Below are 22,760 nucleotides of genomic sequence, written 5' to 3'. Positions count from 1 at the left end.
AAAATAGATTATGTGATTTGATCGGGTTGGGGGAGTCCACTAAAAGATCACTTATTAACCAACCTAGAGGCACAGGACTGGGTTAAACCTTTAAACAACTCAGCAATTTTAGAGTCAACCTTCTTGCAAAATGCTTGCCGACATGCTGCTGACAATACAGAGACTATACAGGCAGGAATATTCTGGTCCATGGAGGCCTACTTGAATGCTTGAGATACACACGCACTGGATCTGTTCACTCAATATGTACCACTAACCACATGGGGGCTTGGGACAGAGGCAAATACTGCAAAATCCCTGTTCTCCTACTAGAGTTCAGGCTGGGGAAACTTTCCCGTAAATGAATGATTACAATGCCTGAAAAGCTAGCCATTTGGAAACAAAGAGCTCTTCCTCACATCATGTGCAAACTGAATTATAAATGGGTTAAAGATTTAAGTGTGAAGAAACGAAGCCACGATTTCTATATTATAAAGGTGTGAAGGGATTTCCAAGCATGACACCGAAGGCAGACACCATCAAAGTTTAAAAAGTGAAGACGTTTTTTATAGTTTTATAAATGTTGTCATAAACATTTACAGTTGTCCAAAACAACTATAAGCCACATTAAAGGCAAAAACAAACCGGAAAAAATAACACCTAAGACGAGCTATATACGGTCAAGATACAAAGGACACTAAGGGATGCTGTAAGAGTGACCAAAAGACATTAGCATGTTACCATAACAGATTACAAAGGACCAATAAGCATAGGAAAATAGTCAACCTCAGGGAAGTTAAAACAGCAAAATTCCATTGTTTATGGGATTGGCAAAGATTTGTTAGAAAAAAAGCGAAGAGCTACGAAACAGGGAAACGCGCTCCCAGGGTTCGGCCGCAAACACGCCCGAGAGCCTCGGAAGAGCTCTGGGGCTTCCGGGTTGGAACCTCCGTGCCCTTTGACTCCGGAAGTGCAGGCAGACAGGGCGGTGCAGAGGCGGGCACGCTTCGCGACAGAGCCGTAAAGGCGCGGGAGCAGAGCATGGCGCTCTACGCGACGGCAGCGTCCGTGCTGGCGGGCGTGGAGAGCCGGCGGGGTTCCATCAAGGGGCTGGTGTATGCCAGCAGCTTCCAGGTAGCGGGGTTCGGGGTTCGGGCCGACGAGGGGCGGGAGGGGAGCCCGGGCGGGGGGCCCCTGCCTCAGCCGGTGTCCTCTCGGCCACGAGCAGAACGTGAAGCAGCTATACGCGCTGGTGTGCGAGACCCAGCGCTACTCCTCCGTGCTGGACGCCGTGATCACCAGCGCCGGCCTCCTCCGCGCCGAGAAGAAACTGCGGCCGCACCTGGCCAAGGTAGCGGGGCCGGGGGGCGGGGCGGGGCGGGGCTGGGCCGTGAGCCCCCTCCGGACCTGGTCGCCGCGCGGTACCGTCCACGGTGTGACTTCGGCAAGTCGCCCCTCTGAAATGAGGGTGAGCACTCTTAAGCCGGGTTATTTGAGGTGGGACGACCGTGCTTTAACTTCGGGCCGAGTGGAAGATGAAATAAGGACGAAAGTGCAAAGTAGCCGTGGCAGGGACACTGGCCGAAACAAATGGATGATGCTGACAAGGAGGAAGGTTGGGATCAAGAGCCCTGGGCTGAGCAGCCCTGGGGACAGGTTTCGGGACAGGGCTCAGCCGTAAATCCGTTGTGATCCTGGGCGGGACACCTCACTTTCATCTGTTGCCGTCTGGATAGGGGATTGGTTCAGCGCTTGCGTTCCAACACTACGGAGTTCCAAGACATTCACGTTTAAGGTTTTTTCTCTTTCTTTCCTCATCCCCAGGTACTAGTGTATGAGTTGTTGCTGGGAAAGGGCTTTAAAGGTGGCAGTGGGGGCCGATGGAAACCTTTGCTGGACCGGCACCAGGCAAGGCTGAAGGCTGAGTTGGCCCGGCTCAAGGTTCATCGAGGTGTGAGTAAGAACGAGGACCTGTTGCAGGTGGAATCCAAGCCTGGCCCAGGTGAGCTTTCTCCCAGGAAGGAGTCGTGTGGAGGAGGGTAGCTCGCGGGCCTTGGGAAGAGAGGCCTCGATCCTGCCCGCTCACTGCCGATTGCTTCCCAGCCTCTCAGGTGCCTCGGTTTGTGCGGGTGAACACTCTGAAGACCTGTTGTGATGATGCGGTTGATTACTTCAAGAGACAAGGCTTCTCCTACCAGGGTCGGGCTTCCAGGTGAGCTGAGAACCCCGCCTGGCTGCCCTCCTCCAGGGGAGGTGCCTGGGGGGCACTGGGAGACGGGGATCCGTTTCTTGGACTTTTCCGGCAGTTGCTTCCTCTCCTTCCAAGGCCTGTCTTCCTCTGTCCCTTAAACAGGGATTCTTGTGGTTCCCTCCTATGTTCTTCTAATGCATCCCTCAATTTCTCGAACTCTTAACTCCTGCTTCTCGCCTGATGATTTGTGTCTCCCAGTCTAGACTTCTCTCAGTGTTCCTACCCTCGGGGTCATATGAGTGGTAAACGGACCCCACAGTCACAGTGTGTGTCATACTAAATTCATCTCCCCTCTGAACTTTGCACCTTCTTCTTTTTAAATTGCTAAATCCTGTTTATTCAAAATTCAAGATTTAAAAGAAATCCTTCCAAAGCAGCATGCTTAAACACACGGCTGTTGGTTTATTTTGCAGTGTCCCCGCCCCCTTATAATTGACATAACATTAGTTTCAGATAGACGGCTAATGACTTTGTATGTCTGTACACTGCGAAAGAATTGCTACAAGAAATCTAGTTAACATTTGTTACCGCACATAGTTACAGAAAGTTTGTTTTTCTTGTGATGAGAACTTTTAAGATCTCTTAGCATCTTTTAGATATGCAGGAGTGTGTTTTTATTAGTCACCATGCTGTATATTAGATCCCCAAGACTTCAAGTAGAACCTTGTACCTTTTGACTGTCTTTCCCCCTTTTGCACACATGCCCCCCCCACCCGTCTGCAGTCACAAATCTGTTCTCTGTATTTATGAGTTGGTTGGTTGGTTTTGGTTTGGTTTTTGTTTTTAAAAAGAGAGTCCACCCAATAGAACATACAGTGTTTGTCTTTCTGTTTGATTTGTCTCACTTAGCATAATACTTTCAAGGTCCATCCATGTGGTCACAAATAGCAAGATTTTATTCTTTTAGAGGGAACTGAATAATATTCCTATGTGTGTGTGTACACAGGTGTAGGTACACACATACACGTATATATAGTTACGTATTTTTTTTTTGCTCATCTCTTAGTTGACACGTCGACCACATCTTGGCTGTTATAGACAGTACTGCAGTAAACAGGGTCCAGATCTCCTTCTGAAGTAGTGTTTCCATTTTCTTTGGATAAATACCTAGAAATGGGATTGCTGGATCATATGGTAGTTCCATTTTTAATTTTTTGATGAGCCTCCATAGTGTTTTCCACAGCGGCTGCACCAGTTAACATTTCCTCCAACGGTGCACGGGGACTCCCCTCTCTCCACATCCTCACCAACCCTCGTTTTTTCTTTTTGGGAATAGCCATTCTCACAGGTGTGAGGTGATGTTTCATTGTGGCTTTCATTTCCATTTCCCCCGATGACTAGTGATGTTCAGCACCTTTTCGTGTACTTTTTGGCCATCTGTTTCTTTGGACAACTGTTTAGATTCCTTACGTGTGTTTTAATCCCACCTCCCCCTTTTTTTCGTTAACTGTTGAGTTAGTGTTCTTTACATATTTTAGATATTAACTCCTTATCCAGATATGTGGTTTGCAGATACTTTCTTCCACGCGGTAGGTTGCTTTTTCATTTTGTTGATGGTTTCCTGTGCCCTACAGAACTTTTTAGTTTGGCATAGTTCCACCTGTTTATTTTTGCTTTTGCTTTTTGTTAGGAGTTGGATCCAAAAAAATCAAAAAAACCAAGACAGATGTCAGGGAGCTTACCACCCATGTTTTCTTCCAGGGGTGTTCTGCTTCCAGGGCTTACGTTTAGGTCTTTCGTCCATTTTGAGTTAGTTTCTGTGTCTGGCGTAAAGTAGGGGTCCCGTTTCGTTCTTTTGCGTGTGGCTTCAGTCTTCCCAACGCCATTATTGAAGAGACTGTTTTTTTTTTTTTCCCCCTGCTGTATATTCTTGGCTTCTCCGTCATAAATTGATCATTTAAGTATGGGTTTATTTCTAGGCTCTCTGTTTTGTCCCATTGATCTGTGTGTCTGATTTTATGCCAATGCCATACTGTCTTGATTTCTATACCTTTGTAATATAGTTTGATATCAGGGAGTGTGGTATCTCCAGCGTTGTTCTTCTTTCTCAAGATTGCTTTGGCTCTTCAGGGTCTTTTGTGGTTCTACATTTTAGGATTGTTCTGTCTGTAAACAATTCTATCGGAATTGATAGAGATCACATTGAACTTGTAGATTGCTTTGGGTAGTATGGACATTTTAGCATTATTCTTCCAGTCCCTGAGAATGGACTATCTTTTCATTTGTTTGTATCATCTTTAGTTTCTTTCATCAGTATCTTAGAGGTTTTTTGTTTGTTTGCGTCTTTGCTTTTTCAAGAATAGGTAATTTTGTTTTATTATTACTATTACTATTATTATTATTTTTTAGTGTTTATTTTTGAGAGAGAGAGAGACAGCATGAGCAGGGAGGGGCAGAGAGAGAGAGAGAGAGGGAGACACAGAATCTGAAGCAGACTCCAGACCCTGAGCTGTCAGCACAGAGCCTGATGTAGGGCTCTAACTCACGAACCATGAGAACCTGAACCGAAGTCAGATGCTTAACCAACTGAGACACCCAGGCACCCCACTATCTTATAGTTTTAAGAGTACAGGACTTTGACCTCTTTGAATTTTTTTGGATACAAGTGTAAATGGGATTGTTAATTTCTTTTTCAAGATAATGTTGGTTTGCAACCTCCTTGGGAGCTTCCCAGATATAATCTGAAACCAGCCCCCAAACACAGAGGGCAGGGCCAGAGAAGGAATGAAAAAAGAGGCAGGCTGCTCCAGATTGATAGGTGGCAGGTTTAATAAGCAAGGGAACTTCTATACGAGGCTTGTCTTGGGTAACTGGAAGGCAAGTACATCTTTGCCCCCACCTGCCAGAATCTTGAAAGTTTATTGAGAGGCCTTAATTGGGTTCAGTCACATACAGGCCCCATGTTGGAGATATTATAGGTTCAGTTCCAGAACACTGCAATAAAGCAAGTGGAATGAATTTTTTGGTTTCCCACTGCCTATGAAAGTTATGTTTCTACTATACTGTGATCTCTTAAGTGTATAGAGCATCATATCTAAAAAAAAAAAAAAAAAAAAAAAACTATTTTAAAAATACTTTATTGCTACAAAATGCTGAGCATCACTTGAGTTTTTGGCGAGTCAGAATCACTAATCAGAGATGACCATAATAAATATTATAATAAGAAGTTTAAAATATTGTGACAATTCCAAAAACATGACCCAGAGGCAAGAAGTGAGCAGATAGCGTTGGAAAAATGGCGCCTTCAGTTTGTAAAAAACGCACTTACCTGTGAAGCGCAAAATGCAATGAAATGAGGTATGCCCCTTCACCGTCCATATGGTCTCAACACTATGACCCTGTCTCAAGGCTTTGTCCTTGGAGCATCCTTTGGTGGAGAAGGCGAGTGGCAATGCCCATCCCAAGGATAGGGAAAGAGGGGAGGAGCCTCTGATTGCCGGGGTCCAGCTCACAGGTCAACTGGTAGTCATGTCCTTTCGGTGACCTCCCTCCACACTAACCCCTGTGACAAGCTCTTAAAATCCCACGTGACTGTTGTCCTCAGTGTGCCCTGAGCGGTCAGCGAGGGTCTCACGAGCACAGAGACAGCTCCTTTGGTAGCTGGCTGGCTGCCCTGGAGGCAGAAGCCACAGCAACAGTATAGGCACGTGCAGAAGAAAACAGATTAAGGCAGAAATTCCCCAAATCAGTGATAACTTCTTCCTCCAAGAACCCCAGGATCCAAACCATTGATTTCTTAAAATCCTCTAGGCTGGAGGTCAGATCACTCAGGGCATTTACTTGTGTCCTTAGATGATTTTAGTAAAGATGGTGCTTTAGTGGATTCATCAGATACAAACATAGAACATTCTGTTTGGATAATGGCGCAGGTGCTTCCTTGTGAGGCAGTAATAATTTCCAAGGCCATCCTGTTTTGGAGGGCAGCTTTTGTTATTAGAGACGTTTCAGTGTTCTGTAAGGACCGGCTTTACTGGCTGCCATTCACAGTGGGCTGGGTGAATTTCATAAGGGCTTCTGTATGTGCTAGAATGTCCTCCAGTTCCGCGGAAGGAACAGAGGCACCATCCAAATGATCATATCCTCAAAGACGACAGACTGTGCCCATCTGGCCTTGAGGAGAGGGAGGCTGGCAGCTTTAGTTTCTTGACCAGGTTGACCACAGCATGAGTGTCGGCGGCGGGGGGGGGGGAGGCGGCGCTGTCTGCCATGAGGAGATGGGACTGGGGGGTGCGTGTGCCAGACCGAGACCCCCACCTCCTCCCCTCTTCCAGGAACGCGTGTGCCATTCCAGGTGGGGTGCTTTTCTGCAGGTGCAGCTTGCCGCAGGGCAGCGGGATCCCGGGGGAGACGGGTAGCTCCCCGCCTAGGTGTGGGACATCCCAGCGTGCGTGTCAGTGGGTGACTCCTTTCCCAGGCGTGGTGGAGCCTGGCGTGCTCAGTGGCCTCACGTTGCTGCACGGTAAGGGGGCGGCAGCTGTTTGCTTTATGGTGTTGGGTGTCTCGGCAGGGTCCCCGGTCTGGCATATGGGGCAGCAGGCCCTACCGGTGGATCGTCCGGACGTACTAACGGCAGGGACGGTGCCTAGTCCACCCAGCCAAGGTGGTTTTCTGTTAGTGACGTAATCTGCTTGTTACAACATCCCTTTTTCCGGGGCGCCTGGCTGGCTCAGTCGGTTAAGTGTCGGACTTCGGTTCAGGTCATGATCTCACGGTCCGTGAGTTCAAGCCCCGTGTCGGGCTCTGTGCTGACAGCTCGGAGCCTGGAGCCTGCTTCGGATTCTGTGTCTCCCTCTCTCTCTGCCCCTCCCCTGCTCATGCTCTGTCTCTGTCTCAGAAATAAATAAAAACGTTAAAAAAAAAATTAAACATCTCTTTTTCCTGACTGCCGGTCCTGCTGCTTGCAGGGTGTGTGGGTGAAGGATCCTCCATTCAGTATCATGTTCTTCTGCCCGGTCTTGCACGTCACGGCCTTTCAAACGTGACCCCCAGTCACTGGTCGATGAGGATGTCTCTCCACGGGTCTTTTTCAGTCTCCCAACGGTGGCGGCCCAGTTGGTGCGGCGGCCAGGAAAGCTCAGGTTGGGCCAGATGTGATAACCACACAAACCAAGTCGCAGTTAGAACCTTCGCTTGGAGGGAGGGGCCGTCTAGTCAGTTTGCCAATTCCTTACTGGTTGGGAGCTCAGGAGGATGGCCGCAGGCACCTTTGGCAGTTGCCTCGGGCGTTACTTAGAACACACAGGTCGTGTTACCGAGTGAACCGGGTGAACCAAGTCAAGTCACCAGAGTCTGCGGGGCAATCTGGCTTCCTTGGCAGCAGGCCGTCCCGCCAGGGGGCGACGGTGGGTCGGCTTCCTCCGCGCCTAGTCCACACTGCCTGCCAAAGGTCAGTTGCTAGGGCTCGTACCTGAGCCAGGGCATCAGTTTCTTGACCGCCAGGGGGCGTCAGTGCCTTCGGAGCCGGGGTGTGGAGGCCGGTGAGGCCTGTCTTGGGCTCCTGCAGGGGAACCACGGGTCTTGTCATATGCCCTGACCGCACAGGGGCTTATTCACCATCCTCTGTCCGAGCCGCGGGGCCAGTGCCCTTGGCGCAGCCCGCTGCCCGTGCGGAGGGTTAAGGGCCAGGGCTCTGAGAGATCACCAGTCAGAACGCTCTCTGTGCTGTTTCTTCCTGAGAGGCTCTGCCTGGAGGAGCGTGGGGCACACCGCTGGAAGCTGTTGCCCCCCGCCCAGGGGGACGGGGCGGAATGCGTGGCTTCTGTCTCCTTCCGGCGCCGAGACCCAAATCCCAGGGGCACCCTTCCCGTCTGTTGTCTCTGCCACAGCGCCCGCCCCACACCTTCTAGAGTCACAGACACCTTGAACTCCAGTGGCAGCCCTGCTTGGGGGACGCCCAGGGCTTTCATCTGTCCCACTGGTATTTTTGCCTTTTCATAGGCAGCCCCGCTCTCTGATCCCCGCTCGCACACGTGCACTTTCTTTACCGGGCGGTATAGAGGACCCGGCACTGTGCCAGGTAGGGAATAAGAGGCCTCCAGACTCCAAAAACCCCTGCAGAGGCTCACACACATCTTCCACGTTCTTAGGGGCTGGATAAGTGTGCCCTCTGGCAATCACGGCGTCTGGGACAAGGCGGGTCTTACTCGACCAAACGATTCCCAAAACCTTGGGGCAGTGTCTGGGCCTGGAATGTTCCATGGGTTCACCGCCCAGCCTCTCTCAGATCTCCAGCAAAGCCTGCAGGATGTCCTGTGAGAGAGGCAGGTCTGCACATGTGACCATTATCGCGTTAATGCGGCGGGCCCATCTTACAGGTCTCTGGCCGCCATGCCATGACATGGTGGGGTTGTGCCGGTGACCTTGGGGGATCACTTGAAAGGTCCAACATTGGGGCACCTGGATGGCTCAGTCAGTTAAGTGTCCAACTCTTGATACTGGCTCAGGTCGTGATCTCACGCTTTGTGAGGTCCTGGCTGTCACCCACCAGGAGCCTTCTGGCTCTTCTGTCTGCCCTGCTAGGCTTTGGAAGGACTATGTGCAGGGCGCACAGTGCCCACTCGCGCAGATCTTAGGTAGTTCCTCCGGTCTCCCTGTGTGGCTTGTGTTGTCGGACAGTCACTCTTCGTGGGGGTAACAGGTTTACAGGTTCCCAGCTGCGTTTCCCCTCAGCACCGGCGTGAATTCACCGTAAGAGGCTTGTAGAGTTCAGCCCTGTGGGATGTCTGTGCCCGGTGTGTTCCCTCGTACTGGAGAGAGAGAGAAACCCCATATTCGCGGGCAGGGGCAGAACACCCAGCTTGCAGTGCCAAGGGACTTTCTTGACCGAAATTGTTGTTCGGGTTTTAAGGCTTTCCACGGGCTGACCTCTGTTCAGGTGGGGTCCCTGCAGTGATGCGGTCAGATCACATTTGCTTCCAGGTTACTTTCTCCAGACCCTTCGTGGCCCATTGGGATAGCCTTTTTGGCTTTCTGAGCTCCCTCTCAGGCCCGGCTCTTCCCCACGACCCACACCCGTCCCCGGGACTGCTCCACTTCCCCTAGATCAGCAGCGCGTTGCCCAGCATTCATTCTAAGCGTTTTGTGGCACAAGTGGGCTCAGCGTGGACACCAGCATCCCGTCCCGGGGCTGGGGGTGGACTGGAGAATGTCGGTTTTCTTCCCTGCCATCATGTGGCCTGATCAGAGCCTTCAAAGACGGGTGCAGATGGCCCATCTCGCTCCCAGCCCCCCTAAGAATTTGCTAGATCTCCTCTCTAGATTCCCAGGGTCCCACAAGCCCGGGAAGGTCCCCCTCACAGGGCCAAGCCTCCCCGCGGGCTAGAGTAATCCGGTGTCTAAGGAAGGAAGTAGCGCCAGGCAGCCCCGACTGGAGGGCATCTCCGCCTCGTGCGCGGTCAGGGAAAAGCCACTGCCCCGTGGCCGCACCAGCTGCGCCTGGCTGCTTTCCCTGGCTTTTTGCTGGAGCTTGGCAGCTACGTCGGTGAGCTCGGCAGGAGCAGACTCATCAGGAGTGTCTCCTGAACCGGGGACTGCCCTGCTGGCTGGGGTTGCCGTGGCTGTTCTCGCTTTCCCTTGTACGAGGGGTCCGCCAGCCCCGGTGCTTCGTCTGTTTTGCTGTCCACCACCACAGCGCCCTCCACGTCCTCACTTTCCCAGCCGTGCGATCCATGTGGTTAAGCGGCCCGCACTTCCCCGGGCGGCCCCGTGCTCGTGCGATCCCCAGGCCGACGTATGGGCCACGCCTCCCCACACGGAGGTCGCCGGCCAACTGCGGACTTCCTCTGTGGACGCCTTTCCCAAGGCCCGTGTCTTTGGTCTCCAGGCTTGTTCCTCCGTTGTTGGTTTGCAGCCTTTGATCTGAAACTGGCCCCTGTATGCAGAGGGCAAGGAGAGACCAAAGGGTGGGTAGGTGGCAGGTTTTTTGTTTTGTTTTGTTTTTTTTAATGTTTTAGTTTTTGAGAGCATAAACAGGGGAGGGGTGGAGAGAGGGGAGACAGAGGATCCAAAGCGGGCTCTGTGCTGACAGGCTGACAGCAGTGGGCCCGGTCCGGGGCTCGGACTCACGAACTGTGAGATCATGACCCGACCCAAAGTCAGACGCTCAACTGACTGAGCCACCCAGGCGCCCCTAGGTGGCAGGTTTCATAAGCGAGGGAACATACACCTGCCTGCCAGAATCTTCAGTTTATACAGAGGCCTTAATGGGTTGTCTCATACCTTCCAGATGGTCTCAACACCGTATTACTCTCAAGGCTGTGTCCTCAGGCAGCCTCTGGGAGGGGCGAAGGCAAGCAGGATGCTCATCCCGGGGCAGGGGTGAGGAGCCTCTGACTGCCCGGGTCCTGCTCCCAACAGGTGGTCACATCTCTGTGACCTCCCCCAACAGATAGGTTGTCAGTGTGTAGAAACACAACAGATTTTTGCGTATGAATTTTGTATCCTGCAACTTGACTGAATTCATTTATAAGTTCTAACAGTTTGGGGGCGCCTGGGTGGCTCAGTTAAGCATCTGGCTCTTGATTTTGGCTTCGGTCATGATCTCACGGTTTTGTGGGTTCGAGCCCCCAGTCAGGCTCTGCACACTGACCTCGAGGAGCCTGCTTGGGATTCTCCTTCCCCTCTCTCTGCCCCTCCCCTGCTTATGCTCTGTCTCTCTCAAATAAACTTAAAAAAAAAAAAATTCTGACAAGTTTTTTTGGTTGGGAGTTTTTAGGGTTTTCTATATATATCATCTGCAGATAGTGACCGTGTTACTTCTTCCTTTCCATCGTGGGCGCCTTTTTCTTCTTGATCTCGCCCAAATGCTCACCAGGCTGGGTTGAGTAACAGGGGTGAGAGTGGGCATCCCTGATCTTGATCTTAGAGGAAGGGCTTTTAGCTTTTCCCCACCGAGGATGTCAGCTGTGGGCTTTTCACATCCGGCCTTTATTGTGGCGAGGCGTGTGCCTTCTGCACCTGCTTTGCCGAGAGTGTTTTTATCCTCAGTGCATGCTGAGTTTTGTCAGATGAGCCGATCAGGATTTTTATCCCTCCTGTTGTGAGTGTAGTGCAGCACGGGGATTGCTCTGTGGACTCTGAACCCGTCCTTGCATCCCTGACCTTTGCCCCTTCTGCATTCCCTCTTAACCTGGCAGCTGACCTCACCATCACACAACCATTTGGTCAGGCCACGAACCCAGTCACCGGAAATGCTTCTCTTCTCACCCTCGTCACCTATGCCCTTGCCTGCGGCGTCTTTCTGCCCCCTCCCCCCACTCTGCCCGTGGTTTTCCGTCTTCTTTGGCAGAAGCAGCCCCTGACCTGGTCTCTCCGCCTCCAGACGTGTCATGTGGTCGGCCACAGAAAGATCTCCCCTGCCTGAACCGTCCTTGGCTCTCTCGTGCTGTGCCCACTGCTTCCGTTGCCCGCCACCGCTCCTGTGCACTCCCCGCTGCTCCCCTGCATTCCCATCCCCCTCATCCTGGGAAGCCGCCCCTGCGTCCGCCTTCCCCTTCCGTGGTAGACGGTCCTTCTGTCGTCCTGCCCGCAGCACGTGGCTGGGAGGCCGGGCGGTGCGCCAGGCAGTGGCTGTTTGGGTTTGGCTTCCAGCTCTGCCCCTGTGGATGGCTTTCCGAACTGAGCATCGTTGTCGGCCCGCTTCGCGAGGGTTTGGAACGTGATGCTTCCGTCTCCGCTCCTCACGTTAGGAGACCCCTGCCCCTGAGCAGTCAGCTCGGTGCCCGCCTCCCCAGGAGTGACCTCTGTCCAAGTTAGGTGGTTTTTTTGTTTGTTTGAGAGAGAGAGCCCGTGTGCACATACACAGGGCAGGGGCAGAGAGAGAGAGAGAGAGAATTCTAAGCATGCTCGGCGCTGGCAGCCTGACATGGGACTTGAGCCCAGGAACCTCAAGATCCTGACCTGGGCCGAAGTCGAGTTGGACACTTAACTGACTGAGCCACCCAGGCGCCCCTCTGCTGCCCATTCGTATCAAATCGATCCTGTCCCTCGCTTCCTGGCGGTCTGGAGCATCTGTCGGGTGAATGAACAGTTCAAGTGAGGAAACGTGTGAAATGGCCAGCCTGGCGCATACCCGGAGGAACTCAGACGTGCCGATGCTTCCTGTTCCCTGGCAGCCTCGAGGACCTCCGGGCCCTCAAAGGGAAGTGCTTTCTTCTGGATCCCTTGTTGCCGGAGCTGCTGGTGTTTCCAGCCCAGACGGATCTGCACGACCACCCGCTGTACCAGGCCGGCCACCTCATTCTACAAGACAAGGTAGGGCAGGTGGGTGGGAAGGGGAGGACCGAGAGGGAGCCGGGCCTCTGTGCGCCAGCCCAGGGCCTGCTCTGCCTGCCAGGCCAGCTGTCTGCCGGCCGTGCTGCTGGCCCCGCCCCCCGGCTCCTACGTCATCGATGCCTGCGCTGCCCCAGGCAACAAGACCAGTCACTTGGCTGCTCTTCTCAAGAACCAGGGGTGAGTGCCATGGTCAGCCCGAGGGAGCTGGGGTCTGACCCTGTACTTGGAGGACGAGATGAGGAAAACTGTGACCCAGTGGGGGCTTGAAGGCCGAAAGGAGGATCTCCCTTTAAATATTCGCTTCTGGACCCAGAGCAGTTGGTGGCAGAGCCTGAAGCTCAGCTGCCCTCTGGGTGGCCGGTGCGAGATAGGAATCCCTCAGCCCTTGGGGCAGAGTCTCCAGGTCAGGTCCCTCTAACCACTGTCCCTTCTCTTCTGTGTCCCTGTGAAGGGACATGTTCTCGTGTCAGAACTGTGGGCCCTGAGGTTCCCCGTGGATTCTCAGTTCGCCCCGTCTCTCCCCTCTTCTCCAGCAAGATCTTTGCCTTTGACCTGGACGCCGGGCGGCTGGCGTCCATGGCTACCCTGCTGGCCCGGGCCGGAGTCTCGTGCTGCGAGCTGGCCGAGGAGGACTTCCTGGCGATATCGCCCTCCGACCAGCGCTACCGTCAGGTCCAGTACATCTTGCTGGATCCTTCTTGTAGCGGCTCCGGTGAGATGGGGACAGAGCCTGGCCGCGGGACCCAGACGCGGGGCAACCTCGTGGCGGAAGGGGCAGCGGTTCGCTTTGGCCTCGGTCTAACAGTGGTGACCCTGGGCAGACGTTGTCCCCTGCAGTGCAGGGATCTCGGTGCGAAACGAGGCCCGTCTGCAGCTGACAGGCTTTGTCCCTAGGTATGGCGACCAGACGGCTGGAGGAGCCCGGGGCGGGCACACCTAGCAAGGCGCGCTTGCAGGCCCTGGCTGGGTTCCAGCGGCGAGCACTGTGCCACGCGCTCACTTTCCCCTCCCTGCAGCGTCTGGTCTACTCCACGTGCTCCCTCTGCCAAGAGGAGAATGAAGACGTGGTGCGGGACGCCCTGCAGCACAACTCGGGGACCTTCAGGTAGTGGGGACCCGCCGGGGTCCTGGGGAAGGGGGCTGCTGTCTTTTACCCAGAAGTCTGTTCACCTCCACAGGCTAGTCCCCGTCCTCCCCTCCTGGCCCCACCGTGGCCTCGGCACTTTTCCGGGGGCTGAATGCTGCCTCCGGGCCTCCCCTGAAACCACGCTCACCGGCGGCTTCTTTGTTGCCGTACTTGAACGGGTGGAGGTGCCGAGGTGAGTGGGGGGCGGGGTGGGGCGGGGTGGGGCGGGGGGGGGGGGTGCTGCTTGGAAGACGCCGGACGACCCGGGCACCTCTAACTTAGGTACTTTCCTTCTAGCTCGGTCTCCCGGGCCGAAGCACCGGCACCTCCACCCGAGGCCGCCCCGCGGAGGAAGAGACGGCGCAGAGCGGCGGCCCCTGGGGCGCCGCCCCGCACCGAGCAGGTCCGCAGAGCTGTGCCTTGCGCGGGGGGACCCCGCCGTCCCGCAGCTCAGCCGGCGGGTTTTAAGGTTCTTTTCTTTTTATTGCTTTAGGAAGGAAAGCGGTAGCTGGAGGGAGAGTGTGGACTTGCCTGTCCCCTGGGCCCCTCCCTGGGCCGTGTTCTTGCTCGTGACAGCTCTGCCCACAGAAATAAAAAGCAGGACATGGTCTACGATAGATCACAGTTTTTTTTTATTCTTAATGACATAAGCAAGGAGAAAAATCTCACATTCATACTAAAAATTCCAACTAGCCTCACAGGAATTAAGTCTTTATTTGTAATGGAAAGTCCCAGCCTCCCGTTCCTGTCCAGTGCACGTACGTGTACACACACACACACACACACACACCCACACCCACACCCACACACACACACACTCAGGCCGCGCCGGGACACCCTCTTTGGGGGCTCCCGGGCCAAGTGTCCTGCCTGTGGACCTGAGGTAAACTAGCTCGGAACACTAACACTAACGAGGCTCTACCTTCCGGAAGGTATCGCTAGAAGCTTGGTTTCTAGACCCGTGCCCACCCCCACCCCCACCGATCCTAACAGGGACTCGGGACTCGAGGTCCAGGCCTCTGGGCGCCACACACAGGTAAATACTGTCTGCTTCCTGGGGGGTGGGAAGGAGCAGTCCCCTGCATCACACTCAACCTCAGTCACGAGGGGGGAGGGGGGAACAAGTCACATCTACGTCACATTATTTATAAAATAAGAATTATGGTTTATAGAATGTGTCCCGAAGGGGCTCTAGTCCCTCGGGAAAGCTGCCTGGGACAGTCTGAGCCTCTTGTCCACACAGGCATAACTTAACTATACAGCTAATTCCTAGTCAATAGCATTTATACTTAACCACCTCAGTGAACCAAGCTTGAAGGAATTTAAAAGGCAATTTAGCTTAAATACAAAAATAAATTTTTATTTCGTTAAAAAATGTTTAAATATTTTTTTCTTTTAATTTAGACACACGCATTCATACTTCTCCCAAAGAGGATGGGCATTGGCAGCAAGGCTCTTGGGCCTGGGGTATGTGATCTGGGAACAGGGGAAGAACGGGACGGAGGGGAGGCTCTGCTGAAGGGGGGGGGTGGGGGGATGAATTTTGAAGCGTGGTTGGTTAATTTTGGTTTTCTAACATTCTGGGGAGGATCCAGCCCACGGTGGGGTCAGGTAGGCGGGAGGGAAACAGCAGAGGGAAGAGGGCTTTGCTTCCCCCTCGGCCCCATCCTCTTGGGCTGCCAGCCCTTAAAGTCAAAACACCATTTGAAAATCCAGGAGTCAGCACGTGTAGCCATAAAGCGGTGCTACTTTCCACATTCAATTAGCGAGGCCCCAGAAACTTGAAACAGTGAAGTCCGGCACTACCAACATGCCGCCACTCATACAATTCAATTCTTCCTCCAAACTCGATTCAAAGAGCAATAGACGCGAGCATCAGACAGTAACACAGGACAAGGCTTTAAACATACAACCCCGGGGAGGAGGCGGACGAGCCCCACGGAGGCCAGCGGGGAAGGCGGGCGAGGAGGCAGCGGGGGACATCCTGCCCGCTCCCGGCGCTCCCCCGACTCCCCCGGAGCGAGGTAGCTCCCCTGCAGCTGCCAGGCTAACAGTCTTGAGCCACCGAGCTTTTAGGGGCCGAACTGGCAGAGGGTTGAGGACAAACATGGACTCAGACTTGGCAGGAGGAAGTGGACCAGCAGGAGCAGCCCCACTGGGGTCTCCAAAGGCAAAGCTAGATTCAAGGTCCTTTAAAAAGGGGTAGAGCCTGCGGGGAACCAGGGAGGGACGAAGCAGCAAGAACTGGGGAAGCAGAGTCCCCTAACGGGACCCGAGGAGAACCGCTTTTTATAGGCAAGCCAAGCAAGGTAAAGCCGCGGGGCTGACCCACTTCCCCGACTCCCATCATCCACTGCACGGCGGCGGCACGTGTGGGTAGGGCCGTGCCTACGACCTGCCAGGCGAGAGGAGATGGCTCTGGGGGCAAGGCGGGAAGGGAGGCCGCCTGACCAAGCTCATACACCAGACAAGAGTCAGGGGAGGACGAGGACAGTATGTACAGATGTTTCTTCAGTTTTCTCCAGCCTCACCACGGAGCCATTCAAGTAAAGGGATCAGGCTCCTGCCCTGCGCACCCCACGCCCCCTCCCTCGAGAGGCCAGGGGCTTCTTCCTCAAGGAGCAGGAACCGGCCACCGGGGCTGCCACCGCCTCCCTGGTGGCGGAAGCCAGAGATCTGGGGTAGGTTGCTTTATGGAACTAGAAGGGTCAGAGGCTCTTCCTAGCAGGTGCTGAGGTCCAGATGTGGGCAAGGAGGGGGGTGTGGGGGGGGGTATGGAACGGGGACAAAGGCTATTTCTTGCGGGTGTGCTGCCTGCGGGCCTGCAGTCGCTGCCGAGCCCCCGGGGTCTTGGATCCTGCACCAATGGAAAATGAAGGGGCCGCCGATCCTGGAAAGATTCAACAAGGTCTCATCAGGGCAGCTGCTATCCGGGACACCTCCCTGGGTACCCTAATCTCCGGAAGGTTAGGCCGACAGAATCCGGTACTTAAACCAGGCTTTCCAAACAGTGGCAGCTGTGTGTGTGTGTGTGGGGGGGGGGGGTGGCTACTGAAAGTACAGAATCCCAGAACACCTGAGAGTGAGCAAAAAGGCATTTGCCCTTGGCTTTCCAGTGGTCTGAAACATTCCACCCTCAACTCCTCAACTCCATACCTGGGCTTTGCCAGTCTCGTAGCCAGGCCACATCTTTCTCATGCCTGTGAGCCTGATCTTTTGCAGGGAGCCCCAGAGCCAGGAACCTGCCAAGACCCACCCCCTCCTCCACCTCCCCCGGCCCCCCGCCGCCCTCCTTCTTTGCAGAAAGAAGCAGGGTCACGCTGGCTGCTTACCGAAAGGTCCGACTCCAACAAAGCCTTGGGTGGGTGTTGAGGATGCCCCAAAGGAGAGACCACTGCCCGATGCGCCCACCCCGGGGGCAGGGGTGTTCTGACCAAAAGTGGGTGTGGAAGTGCCTAGAACGAAGAGACCGTAGAAAATGAGCGACTAGGCAGTGGGCAGAGGGCATAACAGCCGGGATGACGAATTGGGGGGTGTCCCCACAGGGCACCTCAGCCCTGGACCACCAAAGCTGGCTCCCCCGCTGGTAGAAAGTGCCTCTCTGCCTGCTAACCGCCGTGCTGCCTTTCGGCCACCTCAGGAACAGAGTCTCTGCATTCCTGGGGACACTCAACGCCCCCCACCCCCCTCGCCTCCACCTGGACCAGGTTACTTCCCTCTGTCATGACTGAGTTCTGCCTCTGCCGCCTGTTTATCTGTCCCTTGGCATCAGAAACTGGAACCTTCCAAACACCCCACCAGTGTGGGTCCTCTTGCCTTCTCGTGGCCACGTTCAAAGTCCAGTCCTGCCACCGCCTCCCCCCACAGGCCTCAGGGAGTGCCGGCCGCCTCGCTCCCAGTCCTGACCTCGCACCCCACTCCCACCCCGTCACCCCTCACCGCTGCCCGGGACTGCCCAGCACCCAGATGGCCACCGCGAGCACTTCAAGTATCGCCCCCACCTTGCCGAGCCCTGCCCCTCTCGCGGCACCAGCTGGGGCTGTGACAGGCGCGCCTGCACCCGTTCTCCACCTCAGTCTGGATGTCGCTGATTAACAACGTGTGATGGCACGGGCCGGCCTCGCTTTAAATTCATAACCGCGATTCTCCAACATTCTCGTTACATTCCTTTTCCCACTCTCCAAACGACCATTTCGAGACGCCCTCCTCTGTACACGGACCTTCCCCAAGACCTCTCCCGTTTCCTGAAGAAAGCACGCTATCGGGATCAGAGCTCCTTGGGAGTCTCTTTCCACGTGGCACATCAGATCACTTCATTCTTCTGCTTGAAATTCTACCAGGATTTCCCTCAATGCTTAAATCCAAACTTAACCCTGGCCACGTGTGACCGTCAACTCTGCCTCCCCACATCATCCTGGAGCACTTCTGTTCTTCGATCCTCTAGCTACACCTCACTTTTCGCTGTTTGTGACCAGAGCTTGCTTCCACCCCTGGGCCTCTGCCAGCTCTCCTGCGCCCGAAGAGTGTGCTCTGGCTCACACCTACCCACCCACGCTCCCGACCCCTGCATCACAGACGGGGAGTCTCGGCTCAAACTGCCTCAGCAAGGCCCACCTCCTCGACCACCAGACCGTCTTCCCCCAGGACGCACAGCTCCCTGACCCCGTATCTAACGTCAGTCACCGCCACACCGTAAAGCTCCGAGGGCGGCCGGGGCCAGCCCTCAGAGCAGCACCCGAGTCCGTTCCTCATCTTACCTCCGAACACGGGCTTGCTCTCGGGCGCGCTCGCCACACTGAAGGCAAAGGGTGTGCTCTGGCTGGGTGCGCCCAACGTGCTCTGACTCAAGCCTCCTCCGAAAGGGGTCGTGCCGCCAGCGGTCCCGCTCTGTCCCGTGCCGAAGCTGAACGCTCCAGAGGCAGAGCTGGTGCCGGGGGTGGCCGCGTTGATCCCAAAGCCCCCGCCGCCGGCCGGGCCGGCCGAGCCCCCGAACGTGAAAGGCGCCAGCGTCGTGCTGCCGAACACGGAGCTACCGGTCCCGCCGCTGGTGGTCTGGGGCGTAGCTCCGAAGCCGGAGGCGGCGGCCGCCCCAAAGGAGAACACGGATGTGCCGCTGCCGAAGGCCGGCTGGGTGCTGGCGGGGGCGCCGAAGGCGGACGCCGCGGGCTTCAAACCGCCGAAGCCGGACTGCGTGGCGCCGCCGAAGGCGGGCTGGGCCGGGCCGGGCGCTGGGGTCGCAGCCGGGGCCGGGGCCGCGGAGTTCCCGAAAGCGAAAGAGCTGCCGAAGCTCGGGGCGAGGGCCGGCTTGGCGGCGCCCTGCGGCTGCCCGTCGGCGGCCCCGAACGTGGGCTGGGGGTTGGCTCCCGGGTACGGAGAGAGGGGGGGCTTGGTGCTCGAGCCGAAGGGAATGTGGAACGCCGGGGTGGCGGCGCTCGTGAAGGTCGGCGCCGGCTGGCTGCTGGTGACCGGGGCGGGGGTGCTGAGGCCGCCGCCGCCGCCGAAACCGCCGAAGCCGGTGGCGCCGCCGCCGCTGGCGGTCGTCGGCGCGGCCCCGGGGAGGGACTGGACAAAGGTCGTGACCGTCGTCGAGGCGGGCGCGGCAGGAGGCTTGCCGAACTGGAATATGGAGCCCACGGCCGGGGTGAAGCTGGCACCGGAGGCAGGGGGAGCCCCGAAGAGGAAAGGCTGGGCAGCGGAAGTGGTGGTGCTGGTCACGCTGCTCACACCAAAGCTGAACGTGGGCTTCGAAGCAGAGTCTGTGGACGTGCTGGCTGTACTCGTGGGAGCCACGGCTGAGGTGGCACCGGCCTGGCCGGTGAAAAGAGGAGTGCTCGTGGCAGTGGCTGGAACGGCCGTCTGACTGAAGAAGGGGACCAACGAGGGCACAGACGTAGGGGGCCCGATGCTGCCGAAGATCGGCTCGAAAGTGAGCTTGGGGCTGCTGGCAGGCGCAGGGAGGGCGGAGCCGGAAGGGGTCACGGTGGTGACCTTGGGTGGGCTGGATGGCAAAGGGCCCTCATTCTCGCTTTTTGGCGGGGCCAGAAAGATGGGCTTGAACATGGGAGATGCCGAGGACACGGCAGGGGCCGCGGAGGTAGGGGGGTCGGCAGGTGGGGTGCTCAGCATTCCCAAAAGAAGACTTTGCTTTGGGGTGGGAGACGGGGCAGATGTCTCAGCCTGAGGAGCGGGAGGAGACTTGGTGGGGTCAGTGGCTGGGATCGGGGAAGCAGCAGGGGTCAGCCCTAAGAAAGCGGCTGTGGATTTGGAGTCCGAGGAGGTGCCCGGAAGCGGTCCCGACTGTGAAGACCCAAGAGGGGCCGGAAGGCTGGGTGTCTTCGGAGGTGTGTGGGCCCCAGTGGTTGCCACTCCAGCAGATTCTGGAAGAACAGAGAGAGTAAATTCTGAATACCTCAAACGTGATGGCATTCAACGCTTCTCTCCCTAGCACCGTGCTGGGGATTCAGAGTCCGTCAACAAATTGTGACGACATCCACACCACAGACTGTTAAAGTATCCACCCCTTAAAATCAAGGAAACATTCATTATTTCCACCCTTCCCCGATCGTAAGATATGAGGGGATACGATGTGGCCTCACTGGGGGGTAATGTGTAGAAACTAAGGAAAACCCAATCACCCAAACTCCAGTCCCGTTAATTTCCCAGATGCACCTTACTTACTACTCACCCAACAAAGACTGCCTCTGTTTGCCTACTGTGCTGAGTGCAGGGCACATAACCACGAATGGAAGAGTCTCTGCCCTTGAGCCCTGGGACGGGCTGATGCCGGATAGACTACTCTATGTTAAAGGGCAACAAGAGGAGTGTGGGCACATGCAGTACCATGAAGGACCCTTGGAAACCTAGAGGGAAAAATGACGTCCTCTTGTGCCTGTGGTCACGTGACAAGACTTGGTAACCATGGGATCACATTTACATCTCAGAGCCACCTCAAAGGTAAACGCGTGCATTTTACAGAGGACAACAGCAAGGCTCTGAGTGGCTCTGGCCTCCGGAGCCTCCGACTGCTGAGACTAAGCCGCGGACCCCCTTCCCTAGAACCTCCTGATGAGAGAATTCTGAAGCTCGGAAGCGTGCGCCAGCTCAGGACTGCCGAGCCACAGCAAGTTCAAGCTCCCGAAGACCTTCACGGACCGGCAGGCATGACGCCTTTACTCCACGTGACCCATGGACGGATGCCATTCGACGCCGCAGATGGAGCTCGCCCACTCACCCGAGGAAGGGGGTGGGCCTGCAGAACTCTGCTTCTTCTTCAAGCTCTCCAGCAGCGGGTTGGGGCTTGGGGCTGGGAGGGCAGCTGGGGAGGCGGCAGTCCCAGTAGTTGGCAGGGTAAATGTCAAAGAAGGTTGAGTAGTAGGGGGCTTCTCGGTGCCAGAGTTAGAAGCCGTATCTAAGGAGAAAGAAAGGTGCTGGGAAATTCTTTCCAGGGGCACATCACGTAGCACGAGATGCTCACGGACTCGGTATCTGCTTATTTAGAAATGCTTCCCCTGGGGCACCTGGGTGGCTCCGGGTGAGCGACTGACTTCGGCTCAGGTCATGATTCACGGTTTGTGAGTTCAAGCCCTGAACGGTCAGTATGGAGCCTGCTTGGGATTCTCTCTCTCTCCTCTCGCTCTCTGCCCTCCCCCATTTGGCATTCTCTAAATAACTTAAAAAAAAAAAAAAAGCAAGAAAGAAATGCTTCTCCTTGATTCCAATGCTCATTGTTCTCCAGATTCCACTGAGGCCCCAAAAGGATTTGTCAGATGAGAAAGATCCAAATAAGACCAGAGGAAACTCCTCTTTGCAGCGTGAAGCTGGTCAGTCTTCCTTACCAGTCCCATCCTCCAAGGCCTTGTTAAACCACCGCAGCGAAGCTCTTTTTTCCAAATCTAGATCTTCGGCAGTGATGGAGTAGCCAAGCTGGGGAGGTGGGGGCTGCCAGAGAGAAAGACGAGAGGCCCATCAGGGAAGCTGGAAGAAACCTGTATTGAGCTACCCTGGAACTTGGGGATGCCGAGCTGGGGTGGGCGGGTGTGGACAGACAAAGCCATACCAGGGTCAGCCGAGCCCCTCGCCGGGAGGGTAGGAGCTGAATCTTTCGCTTCCGCTGCCCAGAGCTGCCAGGTGTGGGAGGGGAGCTCCACGAGTTCTGCGCCTTCCATGTGGTTGTATCTGTAGCTAAAGAAACAACATGGACTTGTCTTCTTCCTCCTCTTCCAGAAATGGCCAAGTTTGTCTACACTTGGTTTTTAACACTGAATTCTCACTGGTTATGTCTGAAAGATTTGGTCTTCCGTGGATGGGGTCTTGGAGAGTTTGCAAGACGGTTTCTGCCAGGAGGGTATCAAGATAACTGCTCCAAACACAGGCATACAAGTGCTTACTGACAGGAGTCACCCAGGCTGCTCAGAGGCCCCCACCAGCGCTCATCGCCAGCCCACAGATCCACTGGCCGGTGCCGTAGCTGCCTGTGCCACAGACCACAGACCTCTGCACCTACCAGGCCCTGCACACAGCGAGGCTCAGCGCATGCTTCCGGATGAGCAGGGGTCTCACATGCTCCATAAACGCTCCCACCACCAGAAGCCACTCCTGCGCGCTTCACAACCTACCCTTTTCTCCCTGGGCCTCCTTGTCTGTTGCCAAAGGAGTTGAAGAACTGGAGCGGTGAGAAAGCTCGTCCTCTCTGAGGGCAGAAGAGGCAGAAGCGCATTTAGAAAGACTTCCTGATACAGAGTATCGGGGAACCACTTACAGCCTCGTAACTACCAACCCAGCCAAAGTCTAGAACAACTGTGATTTAAGATCACAGGCCAGGACAAAAAATAAGAGAAATCAAAAGGAAATTCCTACAAAACGAAGGGAGAAGTTCATGGAAGCCACGGAGAAACCTCTGTCTCACAACCAGCACGAAACGAGAACCTTCACAACCTTACTTACACCTCGCCCAGTTCCCGAGAGCTGTAGCCACAGAGCTGACCCCTAAGAGCAGCAGTCTAGTCGCCTGTCGGTGCCTGGAGATCAGCTGGGGTCCAGAACATGAACTCTCCTGCCCCTGCCATTGATTCTCTGTGCCCCCTCTACCCTGTGGCCTTTGCGTTCACACCCCAGTCGCTTGTGCTGCAGGAT

The 22,760-nt window shown here is 55.4% G+C and overlaps 2 protein-coding genes across 7 annotated transcripts in view; one reads left to right on the top strand and one right to left on the bottom strand.

Annotated features, from left to right (window-relative positions):
• Positions 1 to 967: 967 nt before the first annotated feature.
• Positions 968 to 14,245, top strand: NSUN5 (NOP2/Sun RNA methyltransferase 5). 2 transcript variants are annotated; one of them, XM_042970859.1, is made up of 11 exons: positions 968 to 1,113; positions 1,208 to 1,330; positions 1,804 to 1,981; positions 2,083 to 2,191; positions 12,343 to 12,481; positions 12,540 to 12,679; positions 13,036 to 13,214; positions 13,397 to 13,607; positions 13,681 to 13,821; positions 13,926 to 14,031; positions 14,122 to 14,245. In XM_042970859.1, the coding sequence occupies exons 1-11, from the start codon at positions 1,021 to 1,023 to the stop codon at positions 14,134 to 14,136; spliced, it is 1,434 nt and encodes a 477-aa protein (XP_042826793.1). In that variant the 5' UTR covers positions 968 to 1,020; the 3' UTR covers positions 14,137 to 14,245. The 2 variants fall into 2 exon arrangements, with proteins under 2 accessions (XP_042826793.1, XP_042826792.1); XM_042970858.1 differs by having other exon boundaries at positions 970 to 1,113; positions 12,564 to 12,679.
• Positions 14,246 to 16,119: 1,874 nt separating this feature from the next.
• LOC102970842 (nuclear envelope pore membrane protein POM 121C) overlaps positions 16,120 to 22,760 on the bottom strand; it is a 50,743-nt gene continuing 44,102 nt past the window's right edge. For all 5 annotated transcript variants that reach the window (XM_042970850.1, XM_042970849.1, XM_042970848.1 and 2 more), the window contains 7 exons: positions 22,244 to 22,317; positions 21,685 to 21,809; positions 21,464 to 21,566; positions 20,860 to 21,036; positions 18,386 to 20,005; positions 16,961 to 17,083; positions 16,120 to 16,518 (listed from right to left, as the gene is read on the bottom strand). In XM_042970850.1, coding sequence (XP_042826784.1) covers positions 16,421 to 16,518; positions 16,961 to 17,083; positions 18,386 to 20,005; positions 20,860 to 21,036; positions 21,464 to 21,566; positions 21,685 to 21,809; positions 22,244 to 22,317 — 2,320 coding nt within the window. In that variant the 3' untranslated portion in view covers positions 16,120 to 16,420. The remainder of the gene's footprint in view (positions 16,519 to 16,960; positions 17,084 to 18,385; positions 20,006 to 20,859; positions 21,037 to 21,463; positions 21,567 to 21,684; positions 21,810 to 22,243; positions 22,318 to 22,760) is intronic.

Source organism: Panthera tigris, chromosome E3, assembly GCF_018350195.1.
Source record: "Panthera tigris isolate Pti1 chromosome E3, P.tigris_Pti1_mat1.1, whole genome shotgun sequence".
Classification (NCBI taxonomy): domain Eukaryota; kingdom Metazoa; phylum Chordata; class Mammalia; order Carnivora; family Felidae; genus Panthera; species Panthera tigris.
The sequence above is the reverse complement of the archived record's forward strand: the minus strand, read 5'-3'. Positions and strand labels throughout refer to the sequence as shown.